The following is a 25,038-nucleotide window of genomic DNA, read 5'->3' as shown; positions in this document are numbered from 1 at the left end:
TATCTTGAAATGTAAATGTTTATTTTTGTGGGGCTGAGAAACATCTCCTAAATTCCCCCATCCCCATAATTTACAACCCCCATCGTGGATGGTGGGATCCCAGAGTTAATAATTTCCATTTCCAGCACTGCTTGCAGCCGTATACAGCTGAGAACGTTCACTGTCATACGCAGCACTACACAATGTTCCACATTACACCGGGCATTGCCACCTGCAGCGCGATACAACTTTGTGCATACACTGTCACCTGGAGTAAAATACGGCACCGTGCATGCATTGGAGTCTGTATTTTAATTCCCTGCACCGTCTTTCCTGGCTAAGTTTTAGCAAGTACTGATCACGAATCCGCTGCCCACCCCTTCGCCCAGTTTGCGAGTCTGCACAGCCTGTACTCTGCTCCGGCGGATGGGGGGTGGTAGGGGAAGCTAGTCGGGCAGGCGTCAGAGGAACAGAAGCTCCTCCGCGCACAGACAGGGGGCGGGCTGTCTGCATCCGTCACGGCCCAGGAAGGCGGGGGAGGGTTCTTTCTGCTCAGAGGAAAGAGGTAGCAGCGCCAGTGAGCGAGAGCCTCAGTGCAGAGCGAGCTACACAGCCGGCAGGAGCTGGTGCTTGAGGCGCGGCGCGCGTGGAACGCCTCTCATCGGTAGAGCGCGCGCGCCCCACTGGAAGAAGACGGGACTGCAAGGATTTAAAGCACATCCCGTGCACATAGGGGGTGGGACGTGCGCGCCGCCGCTCGTATTTGGATTGGACAAGATTCAAGCAGCACGAGCCGAGGGTAGAAAGAAGGAGGAGCGTTCCTGGTCGCTTTGGCACTGATTGGCAGAGCCCCTTCAGCGCTTGGATTGGGATTGGAGGAGCGTTGTGCACGCGCGGCCGCTGGTTGAGCCCCGGGTCTAGGGGCTCGCGACAGCTCCGCTGCCAGCAGAGGAGGAGGAGGACGGGAGGGCGGCAGGGCCTGTCCCGTCGGCCATGAACGGATAGCGGGGGTATTCTCCGGGAGGTACAGCGAGGAGCTGGCGGCTTTCCCTAGCGGCCCAAGGGAAAGCGGCCGTCAGCGGCTGCCCACCATGATTTCCAGGGAGCAGGTAGGTGTATGCGCTCGCCACTTGAGTGGGCTGCCTGGGATTGGTCGTGATCCGGAGCTTGGGTCGGTGTTTGCTCTCTGCCGGGGATTGGGGGCGGGGGGTATGTACGCTGTGGGCGATGCATGCACTGGCAAGCTCTGGTGGGTCTCAGCGGGTGGCAATGCAGAAGTGTGTGTTTGTGTGTGGAGTACTCGCGCCCCCCCCCCCCAGCATGTCTGCGGGAGTTGACTTGACAGTGGTCCTAGCGGGTGTGTTATATCCGTCTCAGTCCGATTGCCTGAGCGCCCCGTTTGGTGGTCGGGGGGGGGGTAGATTGGCACGTCCCTGGGGTTGTATTAGAGGTTCTTACTCATAAATTCCTCGCCGGTGGTGGCATGAGTGGTGCTGTTGCCTGCATGTCGCCCTCTGTTGGGGGGCGCGAAGTCGCCGTTATTAGAATATGCTTATGTTTGTTTTGACAAGACTTTAGCCGTGCAAGTCTTTGCCAGAGGTTGTCACATCACATCTTGTTAATACGCAGTTGCGCCACCTTGTGGCGGGTGCTAGACGGCGCTCTGGCACTGCCTGCGAACACTGGCGCCCTCTAGCGCCGGTGTGAAGTCGCTTCTTGTTAAAGGCCGTGCTGGCTCGCTATTGGATGCTCTGGGGCTGTGCGAGCACACCCATTGGTGGCAGCAGGTGTGACCCGTGCTGAAGTCCGATGTCCCGCTAGCATCGGGATCCGCGTCTCACCCAGGGACTCCCGTGGCACGTTTTGCAACACGGTCAACTTTGCACTTCGACGCGTTGTTTTCCTGGTGGTCTGATTTGCACACTTTCTGTGACGATGGTGGTCCTTATGGTATTTCCACATCTAAGAGGTATTTTCTGCGTAACTTTGCCTCTTGTGATTGGGTCAGGTCCGTGCGTTTATTAGGACAGTGTTTTAAGCCTCCCTGTGCATTTTGGTATAGGTATCGCCCCCCTGCCTACGGTGTCGGCTTTCTCAAATCACCAAAGTGTGTAACATCCCACGCTTTTGTAACTGAAATGGGCCGTGATTGTAAATAAGTACACGTTGAGTTTTGGAGGACCACTGTTCGCATCGCCTGCGCGGGCTGCAACAAGTTTCCCAGTGCACTGCCACATCAACAGTCCGCCGGCCCCATCGGAGCCTGCAGACATGGAGGTTGGACACTCAGGAATGCTGCACCCCCACCCCACCCCCTTTTCCCCTAATCCCGCGTCACTTTCTTCTCTCTGGCGCCCTAGCGTGTTTTCGCTTCTGCTGGTCCCAACACACATAGTTTCACCGAGTTTTGTTTTCCTAAAATTCTGGTTTAAAAAAGCGGTTCTGTTTTATCTAATGGAACTGTTTCCTTAGATTCTCTGCGTTCTGTGTCCCTTGAGTTTGTTACTTGACCCTTTTCCCTCCTTTTCTAAAACTGATTTCTTCCCTCCCTTTTTACCTAAGACATTCTGGTTATTTGGTGTATGTCCAGGGATGCCGTCGGGAGGGGGCAGTTTACAGGCACCTCTGGCATCTGGGGGGTGCTTTGCGATACCCCGCAGCGGGGGTTAGGGGCCCTCTTACTCTGCCAGGGATGTGCTGTGCAGCCTGTGACCCTCGCATACCGCCAAGAATGCGAGGAGCTCGGCCTTTCCCTACTTGCCAGCGGGGCATGTTTCATTCGCCATCACTTGAATAGGGGCTTGAAGCCATTTCACCGAGTTGCTACTGGCAGGATCCCGCTTTAAACCACTTCCCTTAATTTAAAAAAAAAAAAAAAGCATTGGCCGAGCGAACAGATTAGCGCCTTTCAATTTGCTTGTTAAACGTTTTTGAGTTCGTTTGTACCATTTAATTAACATTTGTGTTTCAAATATATTTACTGTTTAATTGGGTCAGGGGAGAGAGTCGGTGCCGGTTACTAGCTTATTTTAAATAGTAACGCAATGGGATCCACATTGAGTGAGTTCTTTTGAATTAATTGGCGATTAATCAAAGGGAAGATGATATCAAAGCTGCAATTTAAGGGGGTCATGGTTACAGAGAACACGACTATCCGTGTTCAATCGCGCTTCTGAAACGAGACCGAAAAGTGATTTGTGTTGTGTCGTTTCCTGTGCGAGTTGTAAGTTTCACATGCTCTCTCCGCCCTGAGAACCTGTTATCTGGAGTTAGGGTTTTGGGCCAGGGCTGAGAAGCTGCACCTAGCGTCATACAGATCGTCACAGCGGCGCCTGGCGGCGAAGAAAGGGATTGCATTGTCAAAGGCCCCTCTGATCTCGCCAGTTGATTTTAGCGTGCCTTTTGGGATACGAAGGTTCACAGCTGATTGCCCATAGTGGCATCTGAATTGCACGAATGCTGGCCACTGTGTGGTGCAGGCAGAGAACGCGTGCAGTGTGTTTCTTCATTTCGTGCCCCAGCCACCCTGGAGCTCTAGGGGTCCTGTTTGAGGTGGGCGGGCGGAGGGGCAGGGCCTGGGCACCTTGCAGCGCAGGCTGTTTGGAAGTCCCTGGCTTGCTTTTCAAGCTGTCAGCGAGAGATAATGAATGGGCCGCGGGGAGGAGGGAGGGGGGAGAAGATGTGTGAAGTCTCGCGCTCAAGCCTCCTTATTGTAGAGTCGGGCGGGCGCGTGGGGGATGATATGCATTTGACTGTTCGACTGTGACATCCTCCTTCTTTTTGGTCGACTTTAAATACCATTTGTGGTTCTTTTTGTCTTGCTTTTTCCCCCGGTTCCAAGACACCGGCACTTGTCTGCTCGTGCCAGCGAAGTGGCTTTGTACCAGTGGGCTCTGTCGCCGACTCCTCGGGTGAATAAAATAGCCCCCGGTCTTTTCGCAATAACGCAGTTACCCAGACAACCTTTCCGTTCGAGCACGCTCAGAGGGGATGTTTCATTCACGCTTAAATAAACTGCAGCTGCTGGATTCTTCGACCTACACCACAGAATCGGGGGCTGCCTGTGTGGTTGTGTTGTGCCCTTGCATGCGGTGTATATGGGCTGTACTGAAGGCCGAGCCAAGGGTGCAGTTCGGTGTCGTTTGTTCACTGCAGCGGCAGGTGTAGAGCGCACATAAAATAACTAGCCCGGCCCCAACCCACCCACCCCCCGGAACCCAAATCTCGCTGCTCTTGCATGCGTAGAGTTTTGAGCGGTTAATTCGTTGCCGGCGCTGTTGCTTCCCCGTGAAGCGAGTAGTCCGCTAATTAGCAGAGAATTCCTGAAATTCCTAATGCTAGGATGGGACCAGTATGCCGAGCACGCCTATTCATCACTCCTCTCCAACCGTTTTTCATCTCGCTTTGCTTTAGCAGAAGCGTGGAATGCACAAGTGTGCCAAGTTTTTATTATTTGGAAGTGTTCGTGGGAGTTGCGGTGTCGGCGAAGAATTCTTTTCGAGTTTGGGCCCTTGCAATTCTGACGAGTCGGGCTTTTTGCATCGATCCGTAAGCAAGCCGTATTCTGGACAACGTGGTAACGACTTGAAGTTGACCCTCGACTTCAATGGTACACAGCCACACGTGCCTAGTTTTTATAGTTGGCCACTGTTTCCATGCTGATACTGCAGGTTACACTCTACTTGTTGCAAGTATCTTGCAGGTGGGGTTCTAAATGACATGCCATGATAATGTGTAAAGAAGCAGACCTCAAATTAGAGAAATCCTGAAACTCCCACAGAGAGTTGGCAATGCATCGAAAGGGCCGACGTGGTCGTGGGCAGAGGAAGGAGCCGAAGGTTGCGCTTAGCGGGCAGAGTGTGCTCCACCAGTTCTTAGTAGGCATGACCTGCAGTGAACTCGTTTCCGCGCGGTGCCAGCGCGCGCCTGTCCTTGCCTGGCCCCATCATGCCAGCTTAAGTGCCGCCGCTGTCTAACCCTGCCACGCGGGCTCTGGATGTCGCTGTTGTGCTGCGGCCACTTGGTGCATCTTCCCCGAAGAGGCGTTGTTCTGCCACCCCCTTTCTGTGGCGGAACGTCTTTAATTTGCCTCCCATATTCTGACCTTGCACTGCTGTTACTATCCCTTCCCCGTGAGCCAGTCTGGGATCTTTTAGTTGTGTTAATGACTAAAACGTTAAGACTGCTAGATCACCTTTTAGTCAATGTCACTTCCTGCTTGTGCATTCGTTAGCTATTAAATGTTGTCTCTTTAATTGAGGTATTTACATAAGAATAGTACTGCTGTCGCACTTCATGCCGGATAACTTTTGAGCTCTGTGATCACGCGTGCTAACATTTAATGGGACATAACATATTGAGCTCAAGAGGGCGAATGTCTGAGGCCGCCTTGACGTTGGATTCGAAGTTGTAAATTAAGCCTGGCGCCATGTGAGAGGCAAGCACTTAACGCAGGAGCTATCCACCTGGTTGTTAGTGTCGTGCGTTTGGGGGGCACCCAGAGAACACCAGCTACAAACGTCCCATGATGCACGTCTGTAGTGTGCGGGTTGTTTTGACTTGCCCCTCGATCCCGCGTGGGACCTAGTTCTGTGCATTGCGCTCATTCATGTTTTGCATCCGTGCAGTAGCCGCTGGTTTGCGAACACAGGCTCTGGTGTGGTTTACAAAGGAGACCTGGCGGTGGAGGGTTCTGGGGGAATCTTCAGTGGTTAAGCTAATGGGACCTTTTGTAGTTCTATTGGTGTGGGGTGAATAAGACTACACATGTTCTCTCGTGAGGTCTGAAGCGGCAGGCGGTTTCAAAGCGTGATGGGGTGCGGAGGAGTGGGGGGGACTAAACTTTCTGTGAATGGCAACGGTATTACGTTTATTACAAACGATGCAACAATGAGTGGCGGCTTGTAGGCTGTTCTACTTGGAAATGGCACAGCACACCTCAAGCAAAATCAATCGTCGTTCCACCAACTGTGAACCTTCGGGAAGTATGTTCTGAATGTGTTGGGGTGGGGGAGCATGGTTCCATGCCCCGCTGATGCTCTTGGTGGGATTAAGCGGGCCCCACTCACAACCCCACCCCTGTGCGAGTACTGGATCAGTACCAGCTGCTGAGCGCCACCGTGGTAACTTCACTTGCCTCTCTGAACTTCTGCCTACAACTAGGGGCACACATGCCCTACCAACCCTCACCACCATTTCTACAGTGCGTTTGTATTTCTGCCACCCCCTGTGCGTGATAAACCCAATCCCTGTACGGCTTCTACTTTGGGCGCCATTTCTTGATAATTAATGACTTCATTTATTTATTTTTATTTATTTATTTGTTTATATAGCGTTAAAGCCCACGGGCATCAGAACGCTTACATATAGACAGGACAACAAAGAATGAAGACGGGACTAGGCGGAAGAGGCCTGAATTAATTCAACGTGGTACAGTGTGTTTCCAGGATTTACTTAAAAAGTAAGGTTTTCAGTTTTTTCCTGAAGATGAGATAGTTAGGTTCAAGTTTTAGTGAAGTGGGTAGGTCATTCCATTTACCGATGACTATTGTCGGGAAAGCCTTGCCGAGGCCATGTTGTTTTTTAGTGGTAATGGTTTGTAATTTGCCTATATTTGATGATCTAAGGCTCCTGGACGGTTCGTACCATTTAAACTGTTTCTTGAGGTAGGCCGGGGCTGTGCCATAAAGACAACGATGTACTATGGTGAGAGACTTGAAAGAGATTCTCTCCTCCATAGCCAACCAGTGGAGGGCTTTCCTTTCTCCGGAGATGTGTTCTCTCCATGATTTTCCAGTGATCGTTCTGATGGCGTTGTTTTGGATGGTTTGGCATCTTTTCAGGCACTTGCTGTTGGCTCCCAAAAGTAGGGAGTTTCCGTAGTCCAATCTAGATAATATAGTGGCCCTAGCAATGATGGTGCTGTTCTTTTGGTCTAACAGTGGCCTGATCTTTTTTAGGAGGATTTGGTGGTACTGGCAGTTTTTTTTAAGGTAGCTTGTGTGTGCTTCAGCGCCAAGAGATGCTTGAAGATACACACCTAGGGTCTTTACTTTTGCTGATATTGGAATCTGGATGTTTTTGATGGTGAATGAGTTAAAGGCAGGGCTCAATTTCTTTCTGGCTTGTGGGGATCCGAAGATCATGAGCTCAGTCTTAGAGCCATTTAAGCACATCCAGTTTTCTTTCATCCAGTGTTCGATGGTGTTGTAAAGGATATTAAGTTTATCATTGTCTATTTGATGGTTTCCACTGAGTTCAAATACCAGTTGGGTATCGTCAGCGAAGTTGGTAAAAAATATGCCCATCTGGGATAACATGGTGCAAAGGCATCGCATGTAGAGGTTAAAAAGTAATGGGGAGAAGCTGGCACCCTGAGGGACCCCGCAGTCGACTAGTTTAGCGCTAGATGCTTTGTCTCCCCAAACAATCTTAGATTGTCTGTTTTGTAGAAAAGAGGCGATCCATTCAATGGCTTCCTTTGAGCAATTGCCTGATTTTTCAAGGGCCTCGCAGAGTTTGACATGATCTAGCAAATCAAACGCAGCCGAAAGGTCCAGCAGTATCAGCAGCCCCGACTTGCCTCTGTCCAAAATGGAAAGCATTTCAGTTTGGAGGTCCAATAGTGCTGACTCGGTGCTATGGCTGGATCTGAACCCAGATTGTTGTGGATGAAGTAGGTTGTTTTCATCAATGTAGCTTTGAAGTTGGTCAGTGGCTATTTTATCCATAATTTTCAGCAGAAAATTGCAATTTGTGATGGGCCTGAGATTGGCAGGGTCCTGTTGGTTAAGGTCTGTTTTTTTTGGTAAGGGAGTGACCGTAACTGTTTTGATGGTGTTGGGTACAGTATGGTCTCTAAATGAGGCATTTACCATTCTTGTGAGAAAGGGGCAGAAAATATCGGGGTTTTCGAGAATGAGCTTAGGGGGAAGAACGTTTTCTGGACACGAGGTACACCTCATGGTGGATAGCGTTTTCTTCATTGTGTCGACTGTGATGGGTCGAAATTGAAATTTAGGGGCTTCTGTCTCGATGTTATGTTCTATAGAGAGAGTCTTAGCTGAGGTATTTGTGGTCTGGCAGTTAATGATGGTTTCTCTGGCTTTGGTTACCTCTCTGGGTGGGGCATCCATTGTTCACTGAAAGAGGTGGCTAATATGGAGCCGATTTAGTTTCTTGTGTGTACTTTGTGCCATTCAGTATAATGTTTTGATTGAAGTGCAATTGGATATTTTGTGTTGGTAATGCACCGAGGAGCAAACGCGTGATTGTAGACCTCCTGGCTGGACACCTTACCATAGAGCGTTATTTGGCCGTCTTTGTTCTCAGCAGTGGGGCACAAACACCTTCGGCTAATATGAATTGTCTTGGCGTTCTTGTATAGTGCTTTGAAGTTATGTACTAGATACATGGAAACGTTAAGCTTTTGGGGTGCGTTAACCCACTTCCGCTGTGCAGAGTTCTCAGATCTACGTAAGTGATGGGTGGGCGTATGAGGGTGCCCCTCCATGCTCTGCTATTGTCAAACCAGTGTGTACAATAGACTATGGCATTGAGGAGACCAGCACCCCAGATCTCCGGCATAAAACACCCAGTACTTTAGTCGGAGGAGACTGCCACCCAGGTGGTTTGGCTATAAGCACATATCTTGAAGCCCCTAACCTTGGATATTCCAATGCCATGGACTACAATTCCGATCAGCCCTAGAGCCTCATCACGACTTGGGCGGTATTGGCCCTACCGCCGAACTCCCTAATAGCGCCGGATCACGAGTTCGGCGGTAATGTTAACCCCTATTGGGCTCAATGGGGAAATTTCACGCAAATACCGCCAGCGGATTTCCCGCTGGCGGTATTAGTGCGAATTTTAGGCGGATTTCCCACCAGCTAAGAGCTGGGGTGAAGAAGTCCTGATTTGGCGGACCCTTTAATCCGGCGGTAATAGCTCTACCGTCGGATTTAAGTGTTACCGCCAAAGTCGTGATGAGGCCTCTAGTCTGCATACATCCATGGTTGAGGGGTCTTGAGTTGCGTAGGCAAAATGGCTGTACTGGACTGCACACTGACATTATTGCAGGAGCTCAGTGCATGAGTTATATCCTTCTATCATGTTATTGTAGAGGTGGGCTCTAGAACCCTCAGCTCGCCTGCACCCACATAACTGTGTATGTGTGTCTATCTATTTTGCAACCATGTTGTGCCCTGTTTGTTCTGGAGTTATGAACCCAAGCTGCTCCACACTCTTGTCACTGACCTATGTCTGTGGGCGTTTGTGGCTCGTGCAGAAGGGATGTGACCACGCAGTTTGGGTGGGCCCAGGCCTGATTTGCATATGGTATTTCACGTTTTGTAATGGTTTGGCAGGTGAAGAACGATGTGGGCTGCATTAACTCGAAACCTTCCAGCCATCACCTCCTTTCTGTTTCGGATTTGTAGCAATGACTTGTGCTAGTGTGTTTTGTCCGCTCTCGTCATGGCCTTCTGTGTCTGCGCTACTTGCGTGGTCGCTGTTCTATCTGGCTTCGACAACCCCAGCCATTGTTGGTCGGTTTTGCCAAATTTCACCGAGTGCTCCCCAAGTGCCCCCCCCCGAGAGGTTTTGCAAGAAGCCAGCGCCCTCCCTTGCCTGGGAGCTCGAGGTACCTGGCTGGACGGGTTTTAGACTGTCTGCACGCTGGGAATCATCGTAGCTGTGACATAACGAGCTGTCAGGCGGCATATGTGCCTGTCTCCAGTCACTTTGCAAATTAGGTGCCCCTCTGCAGACGGCGAGGACTGATGGCTTCATCCAGACCCAGCGGGCTGCCTACAGGCCGCCTGATTCCTGGCGCGTTTGGAGGAACGTGCAGGGATGCTGCTGGACGAGTACCCTCCATTCATTTAACATGGCCACAGTTATCGGCTGGCTTGGGTGATGCGCGAGCATTGGTGCCTGCCGTTCAAGGCACGTCCTTTCCACGCGAGCCGAGTGTCACTCTGCAGGTGCAGCTTTGGCACAACAAGACGCTGCCGTCAAGACTTATTTGCACGTTTTATAGCGGTCATAGTAGGCCCACTAATGCAGTGGGAGGGGGCGGGAAAGTATTTCCTTGACTTGGTCCTTGTTCGACAGTTAGCATCGCATTACATGCTGGCAGCGAGGGAGGTTGGCTCGGGTTCAATATGCCGGTATTTGGAAGAAGATGGCACAGAGCAGCCAGGTTCGAAACCCGTTCCCACGCTTAAGTGCAGCACTTTAATGGGAAATGCTATAGAGTGCAAATTGTGCACTCGCCACTAGGCATTGGCAAGTAATATATGGTCCATGGTGTGTAGTGTGCATGTATAGGATGGAGGTGCCTAGTGACTTTTGTATTGAGGATCGTGGCTTTTCACTCTGCTTATGTGCCCCAGCATGTGTTTGCTGTTAAATGCCGGTGCTGGATAAATACACTCGTGGTGCTATGCGATGTGTAAGTCAATTCGCTACATGTATGCACCCAGGCAAAGCTTTGCATAACGCGCTGCAGTAACCACAACATTCTGCGAGAGTAACTTTCTGGTGTAGGTTTCTTGGCGGTGCATACATGTGTTGTGGTGGTTTTGGTTATTTATACCGTTTTGGAAGGAGTGATTTATTGTTTGTCATGGGCGCCGCATTTTTCTCGTTTTTCTGTTTTGTTTATTTGTTTGCATCCGTGTGCAGATTGTGTTGCTTGCATTTTTGCTGGTGTAATGTCTTTGCTTGGAATTCCAGCAAAAATGGGCAATGATCATGGAAACAAAAAAAAAACGTTAAAGGCCATTCCCCGAGATTACAATCACTTCTGGGTTATGCTGGGAAGGTGCGTTTGGGCTGCATATGCGTAAGCGTCGCTTGGATGCAGAGAGCAGCGCCCACTCTCCCGCCAGAAGCGGGATATCCCTCGGGTTCAATGTGCGCCACTCTTGGGGAGTGCGCAGGAAAAAGCGCCTGGTCGGTTTGCAGGGACCGCCTGGCCCTGTTTTTAGAATCTGCAAGATCGCCCTTTAACTGGTTCTGTCCATGTTTAGCCAGAATGATGGGCAGGTGTTTCTCATGGCTATTTCTCGCCGTTGTTGATTTTTTGGGGGGGGGGGCGTGGTCGGATGTGCCGCTCCATCTTGCCCGAGCACCTGTGCTGGAACTGCCATTTGGAGCGCAGGCTGGCCGAAGGTACTTTTCATCTTGGCAAGCGTATGGCATAGGAGGTACTTGCCGATATTGGGTGGCAGCGATTGCATAGGTTTGGTGCAAGTGGTTTGGGAGTTGTGGGGCTCGCGGCTCCCTCTTCCTGAGCGGGGCCGGTGATGGAGATTTTCCTAGTGCGTCCACTCGCCGCCCTCGGAAAGAAGTTTCTAAATTTACCCCGAGCTCGTCATGGGATCCCGCCTTCTGCGTGCTCGCGCATGCGCAGAGGCGGCTCGCGTCATCTTCCAGGAATAGTGTGCTGCTCCTCTTTCCCCGCAGAAAGTGGCAACCCCTTTACGTGACTCATGCCTAACTGCGACTCCGCCCCCGCTTCCACGGCGTGGGGATTACACACACTCTATGCCTCGACGTGAGGCCCGGTGTTTGGTCATCGGGCTCGGAGCCTTTTATAGCCCTGCAAAGATGTATGTTATGTTAAATAATAATAATAATAATGGCGTTATGTGGGGGTAAGTGGTTGGTATTATTGGAAACTGAACCGCTTTTTGTATGGTCTCGATTGGCCATGGTGCCATTGTACCCAGAATGTATGGTGTGAAGTGTGGTTCATTGTTTAATGACTAAACGCTGCCTTTTTGTAGATTTGTTACTCCACTTTTGTAAATGGAGGGAGTCTTCTGCCATGAATGCACATTATGCAATCAGTGGTCGAAGTGGACGGAGCGCTACTCCATTGGGTTTTACTGTTCCTATACTTTTTATTTAAAACGTTCGGGTGGTTTTTTTTAAAAAAGTAAAAGCGTTGGAAGAAGTTGAAACGCGCACTGCACTGAGCGTCCCGTTAAACAGCAGGCGTATTTGTTTAAGGGTTTGTATTGTGCGTCGGAGGGGACGTGGTGATGGGGTTTGTGGGGAGCAGGACAGCAGGGAACATAGTTCCACTAGTTCTTTTTGTTCACTTCGACCACTGACTTCAACCATTTATAGACTTGCAACGCAGGCGTCGTTTTTTTAAAAGTTTGCCTCCCAAGAAACCTTTTCATCCGAGGGCGTGGGAGGGTTGGCAAATGGATATGGATTAATGTCCATGTGCACTTTATTCATTTGACCATAACGCCCCCCCTCCCAAACTTTTGCAGTTAGTACAAATCTACTGGCTGTAGCTGATTTTAATATTTACATCAAGATCAGCATGGTGCAAACAGTTCCTTGTGCCTAGCTAATGATGCCAGGGTTTGAAATCGAGGGCTGCTGGTAGAGATTTAGCTCTTGCTTGTAGTCTATAAGAGCCTGGTTAACTTGATACCAACAGATGCAGAACAAGCACAGCTATGTTAATTTACCTCTGTGCGTTTGGCACATTATAAATGCACATTACACATCTATACAATATTTAAAGCATAAGGGGTCATAATTAAAACCCAAAATGTTATCTTATGTGTGTGTTAGAACTAGCTCCTCGTCCGCATTAGCTCCTGGCCAATGCTGGAAACCCAGGAGCTGCATTTAGCTCCTGCTTTTGCAATCTTGCATTGAAGTAGTCGTTTATATAGCACGTTTTCCCACTGCTATTGTTTCCACACGCTTGTGGGAACGCAGTCGAGAGTATGGGAACTTCTCAGAAAAGGCTTAGAATGCCTGCATGCACTGGGTCAATATAAGGAATGAGGTGGGCTAGCTGGGCTCCAGTAAACAGCCCAAGACATCGGTTGGGCATGTGGATGGGTGCTGAGGGAGGTCCGGAGAGTGTGAGTGCAAGGGACTCTGTGTCCAGCTGGACCCAATTTTTAGCGTTGGGTCGTTGGCGTATTCTGATGGCAGACGTTTTGAGGCTTGAGGCGAGGGCGTTGTGTCCAGCTGGAATTTGTCGCAGGTTGCTGCTGCATCCTGGTGAGTTTGTGTGGGGAGCCATTCCTTCGGCAGACGTCGCCGATGTGCATAGGTACCATGATGCTCTGGAGTTTTATTGGTGCTGCCGTTATCGGGTTATCCCTGTGTGAGTCCTCGAGGTTGCCATACTGGGTGGTCTAAGCATCTTTACCACGCTCTCATCATGCATCTTTTAAGCGAGGTAGTCTGGTTGTCCTAATATCTTCTAGGTGCGATATCAAGGGTTAATTTTGACCCCCTGTGATGCACATAAAACTAAACCTTGCCTTTTCAGATCAGCCATTGATAGTTGTATCACTGACCAGAAGGTATTGTGGAGGTGTAGGAGTGAAATCAGGTTGCCATACTCTCATATTTGGTGTTTTCCTATTTTCAGGGAGTAAAGGTGGTTCATACGCAGCGTACCTTTAGTGACAACACCCCCTGTCCCCCCATTATCCCACCAATGGAAAACTACTTCCAACCTCAAGCCACCCCTTTATAGCATTCCATAAGCAGCCCTGTGTTGCATGCATTCTACTTGCACATGCGCTGATGGACGTTTTGAGGCGGCTAGCCATGCCATGCCACCTTTTGCCCCGAACATGCTAGTCCTCCAAAGTGGTGATGAGGAATGACTGCTGCAGTCTTTGGCGCTCGTCCTTTCTTCTTGATTTATGCGACTGCCGCTCTGACCAAGTGTTTGCACTACCTGCAGTAACTGGTGTTGGAGTGTGTCGGAAAATCAAACGAGCTCGTTTGCTGATTCTCCTTCTTTTTACACCTGTGGACTAGGTTTCCTCCGAGGGACCCGAGACACAGACGGGAATACTTTTTCCAGGGGTTCCCTAGCTATAAGTTTCCAGCTAGCCAGCCCCGTTGGAACAAAATAAACCGGCACCTGCTGGTTTAGGTCTGGCAAGGAGGATTTCCTTTTCCCTTTTTTTATTTATTTATTTTTTTGTTTTTTTGGGGGGGGGGGTTCGGAATGGCTCCAACTCGCGCCTACTAAACGAATTGCTGCTGTTGGCCTCTTTAGCTGCCAGACTGGCCCCGTGGTGCGTGTTCCTCAAGATATCGCTGAAACCCGGCGTTTCAGTAAACCACTCTAAACTGGCGGGGACTTTCCAAGTACAATTAGTATGTGCCTACGTGTCCCAAAATGCAGTTGTTTGAAAGGGTGGCCTGGCTTTGGGGGTTGCCAAACGTTATATTTGCTCTTGTCTGGTGTTTTCATTAACAAAAGCACTGTTCATAGCATGTTTTGTCGGTCATTAAATTATACGATTCAACGTGCTTTGAATTCAGATAGTGACATTAATTTACAGGTGTATTCTGCTATAATCGTTATTGTTGAATAATTGTATGCATAAGCTGGAGATCGGGGAGCCTCTGAAGAGGGTGGGCAGTTTCGACCTATAATGTCCAGAAGCCTCTTTTGGGGCACATCACTTGGGCTCCCAATGAACTTCTTCCGTAGATGGCGCCCCGCTTCATCCTTTGTTTTTTTTATGTGTTCCCTTGACAGGTGGCCTTTGAGAGATCCAACTCCGCCATGAGTGGACTACTGAAGAGAAAATACGCCGAGCTGGAGGACGATCCCACGTACAGCTCGTCGTCCTCGTCCTCCCCTTCCTCCTCCTCTGTGGCCTCCTCCAGCTGGGATTCGGACGAGGAGAACTCTAGAGCTGACGTCACGACCAGCGCTGCCTTAACCTCCCCCGACTTCACTCGTAAGTAGCCGCCAGCCGCCGACTTGTTGAGCCCATGCAGCTGTGGGAGCAGCCAAGCTGCGCCTCGTACACAGAGGCGGGCGGGGTGCACGGCTGCGCCGCAGATCAGATGTGTGAGTGTTTTGTGTCTATTGTGCGATGAATGGCAGTGATTTTGAGCTGGCTGTCAACAGCATAATAGAACTCGCATCTGTGGCGCGTAATTTTCTTCCAAACGTTACATGGCTTTGCTTTTTGCCTTGCTTGTTGCACAATTCACCCGTCTTCACTGTAGTCGATGTTGTCTTCGATGGACACGTGTGCTGGTGTGTTTAACAACTCAGACTCTATACATTTACACGTTCTTCCACTATCAAGCCGGGTGCAGGTCACTGTGGTGTGTTGGTACTTGTTGCTGGCCGCGGTTCCTTTGTGGTGGTAGGGAGGGCACGCACTTGCTTGACACGTGTGGCCATGTGGAGGAACTCCACTGTTTAGTCTTTATTGGGGCCTTGCCCTTCTGGTGTAGTTTGAGCCCCTGCACCTCACTGACCAGCCATACCCAGCAGGCCGGAACATGACTGTGGCTGCATGGTTGCATGTGATCGTTCTGAACTACTTCTACAGTGGCACGTGCGGGAGTGTGGATGGAATGCTTCCCAGAAGGACGAATCTACTAGCACTCTTGGCGCAAGCAGATGCATCCTTTTTTGTTCTTGAATTAAATAATTGCATGATGTGCCCGCCATGCACAATTATGCAGAACCAGCCGCGGCTGTACCCCTTAGCGAGTATTACAAATATCCTATACATTTTGCCACTGATGTGTGGCATGAAGGGGGCACAACACTCCACATATCTCTATCTCCCCGTGGCGGCGTGTCATGGCTTGGCATTCTTTCCTAATCTTAGAACTTGCCCCTCTAGGCTACTCGGCCAGAGCGGTCCTGACGGGGCAGATGGCCTCCAAGTCACACGACTTCTGCTTCTCGGAGCGGTGCTTTTATTACCTCTTGATTTCACCGCGGAATACAGTGCTGCTAATCAACCAAACCGCAATTTCTAGGAAAGGCCTGCACTTACGTGGTCATGTGTTCCCCAGCCGCCCACAGTCCCGTCAAAACGCAGACGCCGGCTTGACGAGAGCGGAAGCCTGCGTTCTGTGCAGAGTCTGGAACGAGTGAATACTGCTGCTCCCATTCGCTAATGGACCATGGGACGGCGGATGTCCCCGTGCGGCTCGTCGATCTGCCGCGGGTCCTAGCTCACTGCCGCTTTCCGGCCTCGCGGGGCCTGGCTGTGGATTTCTACTTCCTCCCAGTGGGCACTGGCAGGAAGTGCTGCGTCACTGCTGGTTGGGTTGCTGTGATGTCTCGTGTGCATGCGCATACTGCAGATGTAAATCCACCAATTCGTGCCCCAAAATAAAAACCCAGCATTGGCAATGTAGTTTGAGGTTTTATGTAGGCATGGGAAGCGCACTTTCCAGGCTCTGCCGTTGTGGTCTTAACTTAGCCATCGATGGTAGCGGCTATAAAATGTTCCCAGTGCTGTGGCATATAATGGCCTTGCCTGGCAGAAGCCTAACATATTTGTACACCAACTGTTGGCTTCGCCCTGGCTTGTTTCTTAAGTGTTTATAAATGGTGTCTGAAGGCAAACCTGGTTTAGACCTTTTTATTACACCAGTAGGGTAGTAGGTCAGTAATTGGGGTTTATCTAGAGATCTGTCTTGGTGTCCGATGTGTGGTATGGCACAACAGGAGTCGCTACACCACCGTGCAATGGGAATGCCCCTCGTTTGGTAACTAAAGGCTTTGGCGATTGGGACACTTACCTATGGACCAGTTATGGGAGAGATTGACTGCCTCCCAATTGTCTTATCTTTGCCTTGCCAACATTCCTGCAATGAATTTTTTGGGATGTAAGGAAAACGATGTTACACGGTGAAACTGACGTAGGGTTTGGGATTTTTAACGATACAGAGTTTTAGGTTTGGTGGTCGCGGGGTATATTTAAGGTAATCTAAACTCTGTGTGTTGGCCGTGGAGCTACGAATTTTATTGTATTCGAAGGAAATAATGAATTTGAATGTGTTTGGGAGTGTTTATGAATCCCTTAACAATTGCCCCCCCCCCTCCTTTTTTGTCGCTTCCTTTTAATAATGTTTATGAATTATTAGTTTATGGATTTTAGGGTGTTGCTTAATTTCTAATGTTATGGGAATGTTTTTTTTGGATGATTACATGTGTGTAAGGTACTATGTGTACTACACAACGTAATAAAAAAAGTCAGTAACTCAAACTGCTTTGAAAAATCGCTGGCAGGCACTAATAGTTTGATGGCAAGGCTTGCTTAAATTAAAGTTGGCACAAAGAGATCCCAGGAGGATCTGTTTTGGGCAGGGTGGACCTGGGAAGTGGGTGGCAATGGCCCTAGCAAGTGGCATGCCATGGGCAGTCATCAGGCGAGTAAATGACCAAACCTACAAGGTTTGTGTCCCTCCTCCTCTGCCATTTCTCCCTAGCTATAACCCACTAAAGCAATGGCTTCAATTTGTAGGTGGTGCTTAGTGCCACCCGGTAGCCAAACTAAAAACCTTAAAGGGCACAGCTGAGTTGGTGCATCTCTCCTTGGTTCGCAGCGTTGTATGGCTTTAGAAGTGTCTTCCCGCCTACCTGGAGGAACAGTGCCACAAACTGCCTCGCCACCTTGCGTTTCCAGCCCTAACTAGTGCACTTGTATATTTGCATTTTGCACACTATATGGTGCTCTCGTGGGATTCCATAACCAGCTGCAATTAGTATTTCTCTCGGTGCTAGGGCCTTGTGGGTTGTTTTAGTGGTGCATTTGGGGTAATATTAAGCAGTCCTAAGGCACCCTGGAGTGGGCAAGTGTCCTTAACCGCGCGCTGAATGCAGCGCCTGTCCTAAAACGCATAGAATGGTGTTAATTGATCATCAGGCTAATGAACATTCAATTGGAATCTAAATTTGACCTCCTGGCACTAGAATCTATCTGAGAGCCTGGTTGACTATTGGTTCTAGGGTTCAAGGCTGTGTTTTAACTGCAGGCCAGGATCCTGTTTTTCCACCAGCACATTAAGCAGTGCTTTTTGCAACTTCCAAGCGTAAAGTTGAATAGGAGAAGCGTAGTAATGAACTATCATGAAGGAATTGGGTGTTTTGTGGCCTCGCTGAGAGCTGACTGAGGTCCCCGATTGCCTCTTATGTTTCACTGTTTGTTTATTGCGAACTTTATAGGGCCGTTTGCCATATGTAGTTCTGCTGTTCTTATGCATTTGTGTTCTTCATTGTTTTCAGCTGCGTCCATTCTCAAGAAAGCCAAACGAATAAAGAGGAACAATGTGGAGTTTGACCGGGTCACTGTGTTCTACTTTCCGCGCTGCCAAGGGTTCACCAGTGTGCCCAGCCGCGGTGGTTGCACATTGGGCATGGTGAGCAAGCACGCCACGAGCAAGCAGTTCACGCTCGCTGAGTTCTCCAAGGAACAAGAGAGCTGCCGACGCGAAAAAATCAAGGAAAGGTTAAAAGAGGAGAAACTCCAGGCTTTGAAGTGGAAGGTATGCTATTTTTAACTCTGTCCAACAAACCACACACAAACTAATCTGGCCGCAAATGATGAACCGACCACCAAATGTGCAGAGGCCCGAGGACACTGTTATGAATTTCCAATAAGGACTGTTTGCAGAGCTCTAAGTTTGTGGCCCTGCGTGAGAAGACCATCCAGTCCGGTTTTTTGCTTAGCATTCTGGGGCTTTTGAAAGTCCCAGAATCCAAAGGGGTGGGGGAGAATCGGACTGGCTGGCCTTCTCTCACATGGCCACAGGAAATTTGAGCGCTCTGTTTAATAAGCACTTAAATCACCCCTCTGTAAGACTGTTACCACCTGACACCCCATTTAGTATCCGATGGTGGATGAATTGGAGTGACCTGTGCTCCGTGCTCTGGTCGTCTCTTAGCAAAGGCTGAATCTTTTGCATCTGCTCTTTGCCACATTGTCTGCCTGAGGTTTTCTCTAAACTACCTACTGCCCACCAGCAAAGTTAAGTGGTAGGCTAGAAGTCTGCAACCTTTTGGTCTCCAGATGTTTTGGACTAAACTTGTGTCCACTCGAACCAGCATGGTAAATGCTCGGGTTCCGGTAGTCGTAGTCCAAAGCATGTGCTGAGCTGCAGGTTTCAGACCCTGTAGGTGTTAGTGAAGTGGTTCAGCGAGTCATGGTGCTGGTCAACCACAGACAAGCACGCCTCCTCAATCACATCAAAATATTGCACATCCAAACACCTGGGGTTCAGAAGTGATAGTTTAATTTACACACGCCATGGGCTACTTTTTTTTTTTCAGGTTAAAAACGTATATATTGCTTTTGCCAATATCTTCAGTAATGCATGCCTCTTTGCTGAACAATAAAATGTGATGGCCTGGTGTGCATTTTATGTTAGTCCTGGGTCCGCAGACTTCTGTTGGCTGCAGTCATAGTGCATGAAATATCTGCATTCATGTTTTATTTTTTTATTTAGCTAACTATGAATGGTACGAAGGAGTCGGAAGAGGCCAACCGCCTCACCACGGATGACATCTCGGACGATGACATTGATGTGAATAATATTGAAGTCGAAGATGGCTTCTTCCTTCAGCCGTCCCCTCCCAAGAAGCGGCGCGCTCTGCTCAAAGCGGTGGGTGTGAAGAAGATCGACAAAGAAGAAAAAAGGGAGCTGCACAATATCCGCTTGTCGCGTGAAGACTGCGGCTGCGACTGCCAAGAGTTCTGCGAGCCAGAGACCTGCAGCTGCAGCTTGGCAGGAATCAAGTGCCAGGTACATCCATGCAATCGCCCTTCATCAACCTTACCAGTAGTCATGCTGGTGTCCGTGCTCTTGGGTTTTCCTATTTCTCAAAACTTGCGTGTTTACTCCTACCTATTGACACTTGCCTTTATAAAAAACACTGTTCCGGTGTGGACATCTTTTCTTGTCTGAATAATACTAGGCTCTTCCTATATTGTCAACACCATACTTTTATCTGCTACAAATTCTTGTTTAGTTTGTATGAGGCATTTATTCTGTTAGCCAATAGACCATTTAAGGCCCCATGCTACTGTCATTATTGCATTTTTGTACATTTAGGCTGTAACCTATTTTTTTCGTTGCTTCTACAGATGGATCATACATCGTTTCCTTGTGGTTGCTCGAAGGATGGCTGTGGGAATAGAGAAGGAAGGATAGAATTCAACCAGGCCAGGGTGCAGACGCACCATATCCACACGATTATGAAACTGGAACTCGAACAGAAGCAGCAGAGCGAGGAGACCCCCATGGAGCAAGATACGGCCTTGCACGATCGACTCCTTCCATTCGGCAGTCCCATGGGTAAAAGTGTGTTTGAGGAGAGGGACGTTTCCCTTACTCCGGCATTTCAGTTCAGTATTGACCTAGGGACCATAGGGGAGAACAGTTGCAGCAGCGACATGACCGACTCGTCCGTCTCATCAAACCAGAGCGAAGACTCCGAAGAGCAGTACGAGGCCGTCCTTTCCGACAAGTCTCAGTCGGACGTAGACGATGAGAACCTAGCACGAATCCTTCACTTCAATGACTCTGAAAGCGAGGAGGCTAGCAGTGACTGCCAAGACAACCTGAGCTACTTCCACCCCGATGACTTCTTCAGTGACCATGTAGTTGGCCAGCGTGTGTCGAGCATTGGGAAGCCGGGCAGCGAAAACTACTTTGGACACTTATCAAACATTTCAAACTGCTTAGATGAAAACGCTAACCAGGACGCAAGTTGCTTTTTAGATGGTACAGCAGCAACTCTGTCCACTGGGCCTTCTTGCCCATCGTCGCCCGCAGAACATTGCTCAAAGAGCTACACAGATCTCAGTCTGTCTTCGGACTCCTTTGACTTCTTTCAGTCCTATTCGGACTACAATTTAGGACCCCTCTATAACTCTTTGAAGGAATACGAGAACCTGGACAACTTCTCGGCTTTGCAGTTTCAGCTGCCGACGTTTCCTGGCGTTTCCCAGCCTGGTGACCAGAGCACCTGTTTTCTAGAATCTTTAATTGGCCTCTCGGAGTCTGTTCCAGAAACCCCGGCCCCTTTTACAGACAATCAACTTCTGGAAGATGCAATCAAGTCCTCGCTGATGGAAACTGTGCAGGTGTAGGCCGGCCGAACAATGAAATTCAGTCTAAATTATTCTAAAACCCATTTCCTGCAGGAATCTTCTGCATGGAGACATTTCTCAGAGGTTTACATGGAATTGTTGTTCATTCTGGTCTTTCTAGAAAACAGATATTTTGGAATTCTATTTGTACCCTGTAAACAGTCTGTGTACAAATTTCATATGAGCCTCATGTGGGGGGTGGAGGATGGTGGGGGGGGTATTGGATGACAACTATTAACTGAACTGTGAGTTGCACCGAGAGGTATCCGTGAAGTTTTTTTTGTTTTTAAATGCCTCTGGGAATCAATTGTCGCCATTGTGCATCCAAAAAATACTCCCTTTTTTTGAATTCTCAAGCTCTTTGACTACCATTTACATATTTATTTTCAAGTCAGCCAGGGGCAGTTTAACCCAAATGGCCAGTTCTGAGTTCTGTACTGTGCCTTTTTTTTTTTTTTTTTTTTTTTGTGTGTGTAAAATTCAACAACCCAAATGGTCCCAGAAGCCTAAGTGTACCTGAATACTTAAACTTTGAATACCTCTGATGTATTGTGTACAGTCATTTTTACAAGATCTAAAAAGCACTGTGGCTTCTTTGTTTGGACCTGAAAGTGCAATGCTGTGTTTTAAGCACTGATCGAAAAAACGAAAACACTGTTTTAAGACCATCCGCCTGCCCCACCACCTTCTAGCCACCCTTTCAGCTCTGTGGTTATTTAATGTTTCGTCTAGATCTGGGGTTTGTGGGGGGCAGTCCTAAAAGAGCTTGCTGGTTTTTTTTGTCCCCGTCATCCGCTTGGTAGCTAAATTCCTTTTTAATTTATATTGATTCAGTGATGTAATAGCCACGTGGGGAATGAGCCCCTAAGCTATTCAGTAATATTATATATTTAAGACATGTTTTTCATAAATTATTTTATAATTTATTTAATTTCATAAGGATTTGGCCATGCGCTCTTCAGCGATCTGATGTGGCTGTGCCGTTGCCTACATGGCCGCCATTCGTAGCAGACGTTGCTGTTCATATGCAACGTGCAAACGGCCTTTCATATCTGTGGACTTTTTTTTCCTTTTTTTTAGTCTTCTCTTTTGAGCAAAAGAAGCCTTTTCTGCTCTTAACTCAATCAAGTGTTCCTTAGAATTGCGAAATGGAAGGGTTTAATTTGAAGTCCACGCAACACCACCCAGACTATTTATACTGTTTTTATAAATGACCAGATTAATGAGTAATGCGATTACAAAATGAAGGCGTCTCGCTATTTATTGCTTTTATACTCTTTTAGAAAAAGATGTAAACCATAAAAACATTTGGCAAATTGACAAACTTTTTGTTTTGTGATTGGCGAAAAGTCCACTTTGTGATCTTTTAAATGGAGGAATGGCCAATTGTGACAAGTAAACATGCATTTAAGGTAAAGTCTGAACGTGGTTTCATTGCTTACACTGGCGCAGAATAAGGTCTCCTGCTGGAATATAAATGCAGAGGTTTCAACAGTTTATATCCCACATGTTTGGAGGAGTACCTTTTTTGTTTTTTTTACACTTTCTTTCCAAAAAACACTAACTTTAACTTGTCGGAATGCATTGCAACTGCAATATTTGCTGTTGTACCAAAGGGTGATACTGTGAGCAACCTAAAGGATGGGTCCTATGAACCCTCTCAGTACCCTATTTATGTATGCCCTGTTAAGTTTCCTAATTATCTCCTAATGGGACGTATGTGCACACCCTAATCGCAAGCGGGCCTTATTGTGTTTTCTGACACGTTTCTCCTGCCCTGGCAACCACCAACGAGAAACACAACCACCTTTAATTTCCCCCCCGAAAAGACCTGCAGTTGCTTTCCGGCTTGGAGCCGCAGAGAAACGGGTATAAATTATCCATAACAGACTGGACTTCACTGAACTTCAGAGTTTTGAAGAATACGGTCTTGGAAGTCCTGTCTATTATTTCTACAATGTATCCAGAAATCTTACTAATGACAGCCTATAGAAAAGGGTTGAACCACTTCCTGCAGAAGCCAATTGCAGATTCTGGAACTCATTGAGATGTTTAATAAAAAGTCTGTTGCTGTTCTCTAAGGTCGCACTAGTGATTGTTTCAGTATTTTAAACCAAAAATATATATGTAGCAGCGCACAGTCCCCTGATGCAAATTGGTGGTTTTCTTCTATAAAGTTATGCCAAGCCCTTTGTCGTGCACTTTGCCTTTTAAGTGATCCTATGCCAGTAATGCTTCCCTCCTAAAGAAAGAGTGCAAATTGCATAGGCGAGTTACCTTTTTTTGGTTAGTTTAATTGAGGCCTATATAACCACCCAGTTGATCCAAGCTTTCTTCAGTTTCCTAGCATGCGTTGGTTGGTCATTAAGCAATGTTGATAACACACTCTTTTTCTTTTATTTGGTTTACCTCTGTGCAGGTTGATTTGTTACAATTGGGAATGATCTGTATATTAGTAATACACGCAAGTGCCTACAGCAACACAACTGTGTTGGTACAGTATGTACGTTCAGATGTCCTCATAAATTTACATACATTCACAGTAGAGTGGTTGCCATTGAGATGAATTCTGAAATAAGAGATGTATTTCTGTCTTTACCTCGATGGCAGCAACGTGCATCCCAGCATGTTTGGTTTTGTGCTATTTTTTTGCATCCCACGTGCTGGGGTGAAGCCATATCAAACTAGTCTTGAGTAGTATGTGGCCATTGGTGCAATCTCAGGTCTGTGGTGTTCCTTTTGCATGTCTAGAGATCAGTAGTTGACCATCCAGATCTGTAGCAAGAGTGACCAAATTCCATGACCTATGACTCCCTACGGCCCCCTTCTTACTGCCTTAAATGAATCCTCAAGATGCATGTTCGGTCCTTGTCCCGCAAATAATCTGCACAGGGGCCCAGCCCAGGCTCTGGGTGCCAGGAGCGATCCAATGGGGGAATTCTGGCTCCTGGGTGTAGAGCTTTCAGAGCCGCCTTTCTCAGCTTGTTTGCTTTTGGTATGTTGTGGCAAACCCACCCTAAACTGTTAGTGCCTGTCCTAACTTGATCAATCTGGCCCATATCCTTCATTTTGCTCTGTTGGTGTCATTTTCTCATTGTTCAGTTGTCGGGGGGGGGGCCCCCATTGGTTTCCATCTGATCCTTGTATTAGACCCTGATTGATTAGGGTCTAACAAGCAAAAATAAAAGACAAAATATCACGCGCATTATGAACTTGAATGGGCCATGGCTGCATACTACTAATTGGGGGTGGGAGGTAGATAATACAATTGTGGATTTATTTATTGCAGAATTTTATTTTGGGAGGGGTGGGGGGGTTAATTTATTTTCTCCTTTTTAGTTTTATCATAAACACTGACAAAATGTCTGGTACTGTTAAGTATTTATTGGCACTAACATAAGGTTACTTTATAGAACATTCCAATGTTTCTCTGCATACTATACTGTATATTTAATTTTAATTGAATGAGACTCCTGCCTTCATTTTTTCCCCCTTTTGGATCTAATTTATTATTTTATTTGCATTTGTGCCAAAAGAAGAAAGATTGTACTCATTTACGGGCACAGAACAGAAGTGTAAATACGCTCTCTTTATCCATGTAAAAATTGCCTGTAAAACAATTTTATAATGGATATTTATTGACAGTATGTCATCTAATGTACTGATCGGGACATTCGTTTCCACATGGCTTTATTTAGCTCTTTCTTTTCTGTATATATTGATTATTTTGCTGAAAGGTAAATTGACACGTTTGCCTTTAATTTAAAACCTACAAAACGTCTGCAGCAACTGTCTGTCATTTCATGGAAGCAATATGAAGAACATTTCCATTATCCTTTCAATAAAAAAGTCATAAACATTACATGTATTTGTGTTTTTTGTTGGTTAAATGTGATTGTGGTCAACTAGCTGGTGAGGGTGGTGACTTTTTGCTCCACTAATTAAGATTTTCATTCTAAAATTGAAATATGGGAGAATTAAAACCTGTGTACCTGTGCATGGCACTCTGAAGCAAGTGTATTAATTGACTAGTTTTATTATAGCTTTAGCAATATCGTGATAAGCCTTCTGTGCTTTTAGGGGCTAAATGGTACTCCCGTTCTCTATTTGCTGATGCAGCTGTAAATGGGGGGGGGGT

The 25,038-nt window shown here is 47.8% G+C and overlaps 1 protein-coding gene across 1 annotated transcript; it reads left to right on the top strand.

The window, feature by feature from the left end:
* Nucleotides 1–554: 554 nt before the first annotated feature.
* CSRNP1 (cysteine and serine rich nuclear protein 1) lies at nucleotides 555–24,762 on the top strand. Its single transcript, XM_069647748.1, has 5 exons — nucleotides 555–1,088; nucleotides 14,528–14,732; nucleotides 18,035–18,294; nucleotides 19,255–19,551; nucleotides 19,893–24,762. Exons 1-5 carry the CDS (start codon nucleotides 1,071–1,073, stop codon nucleotides 20,898–20,900), a joined length of 1,788 nt encoding a protein of 595 aa, XP_069503849.1. The 5' UTR covers nucleotides 555–1,070; the 3' UTR covers nucleotides 20,901–24,762.
* Nucleotides 24,763–25,038: the final 276 nt, after the last annotated feature.

The sequence above is a fragment of the Ambystoma mexicanum genome, chromosome 2q, assembly GCF_040938575.1.
Source record: "Ambystoma mexicanum isolate Mex_15411 chromosome 2q, UKY_AmexF1_1, whole genome shotgun sequence".
NCBI lineage: Eukaryota > Metazoa > Chordata > Amphibia > Caudata > Ambystomatidae > Ambystoma > Ambystoma mexicanum.
The sequence above is the reverse complement of the archived record's forward strand: the minus strand, read 5'-3'. Positions and strand labels throughout refer to the sequence as shown.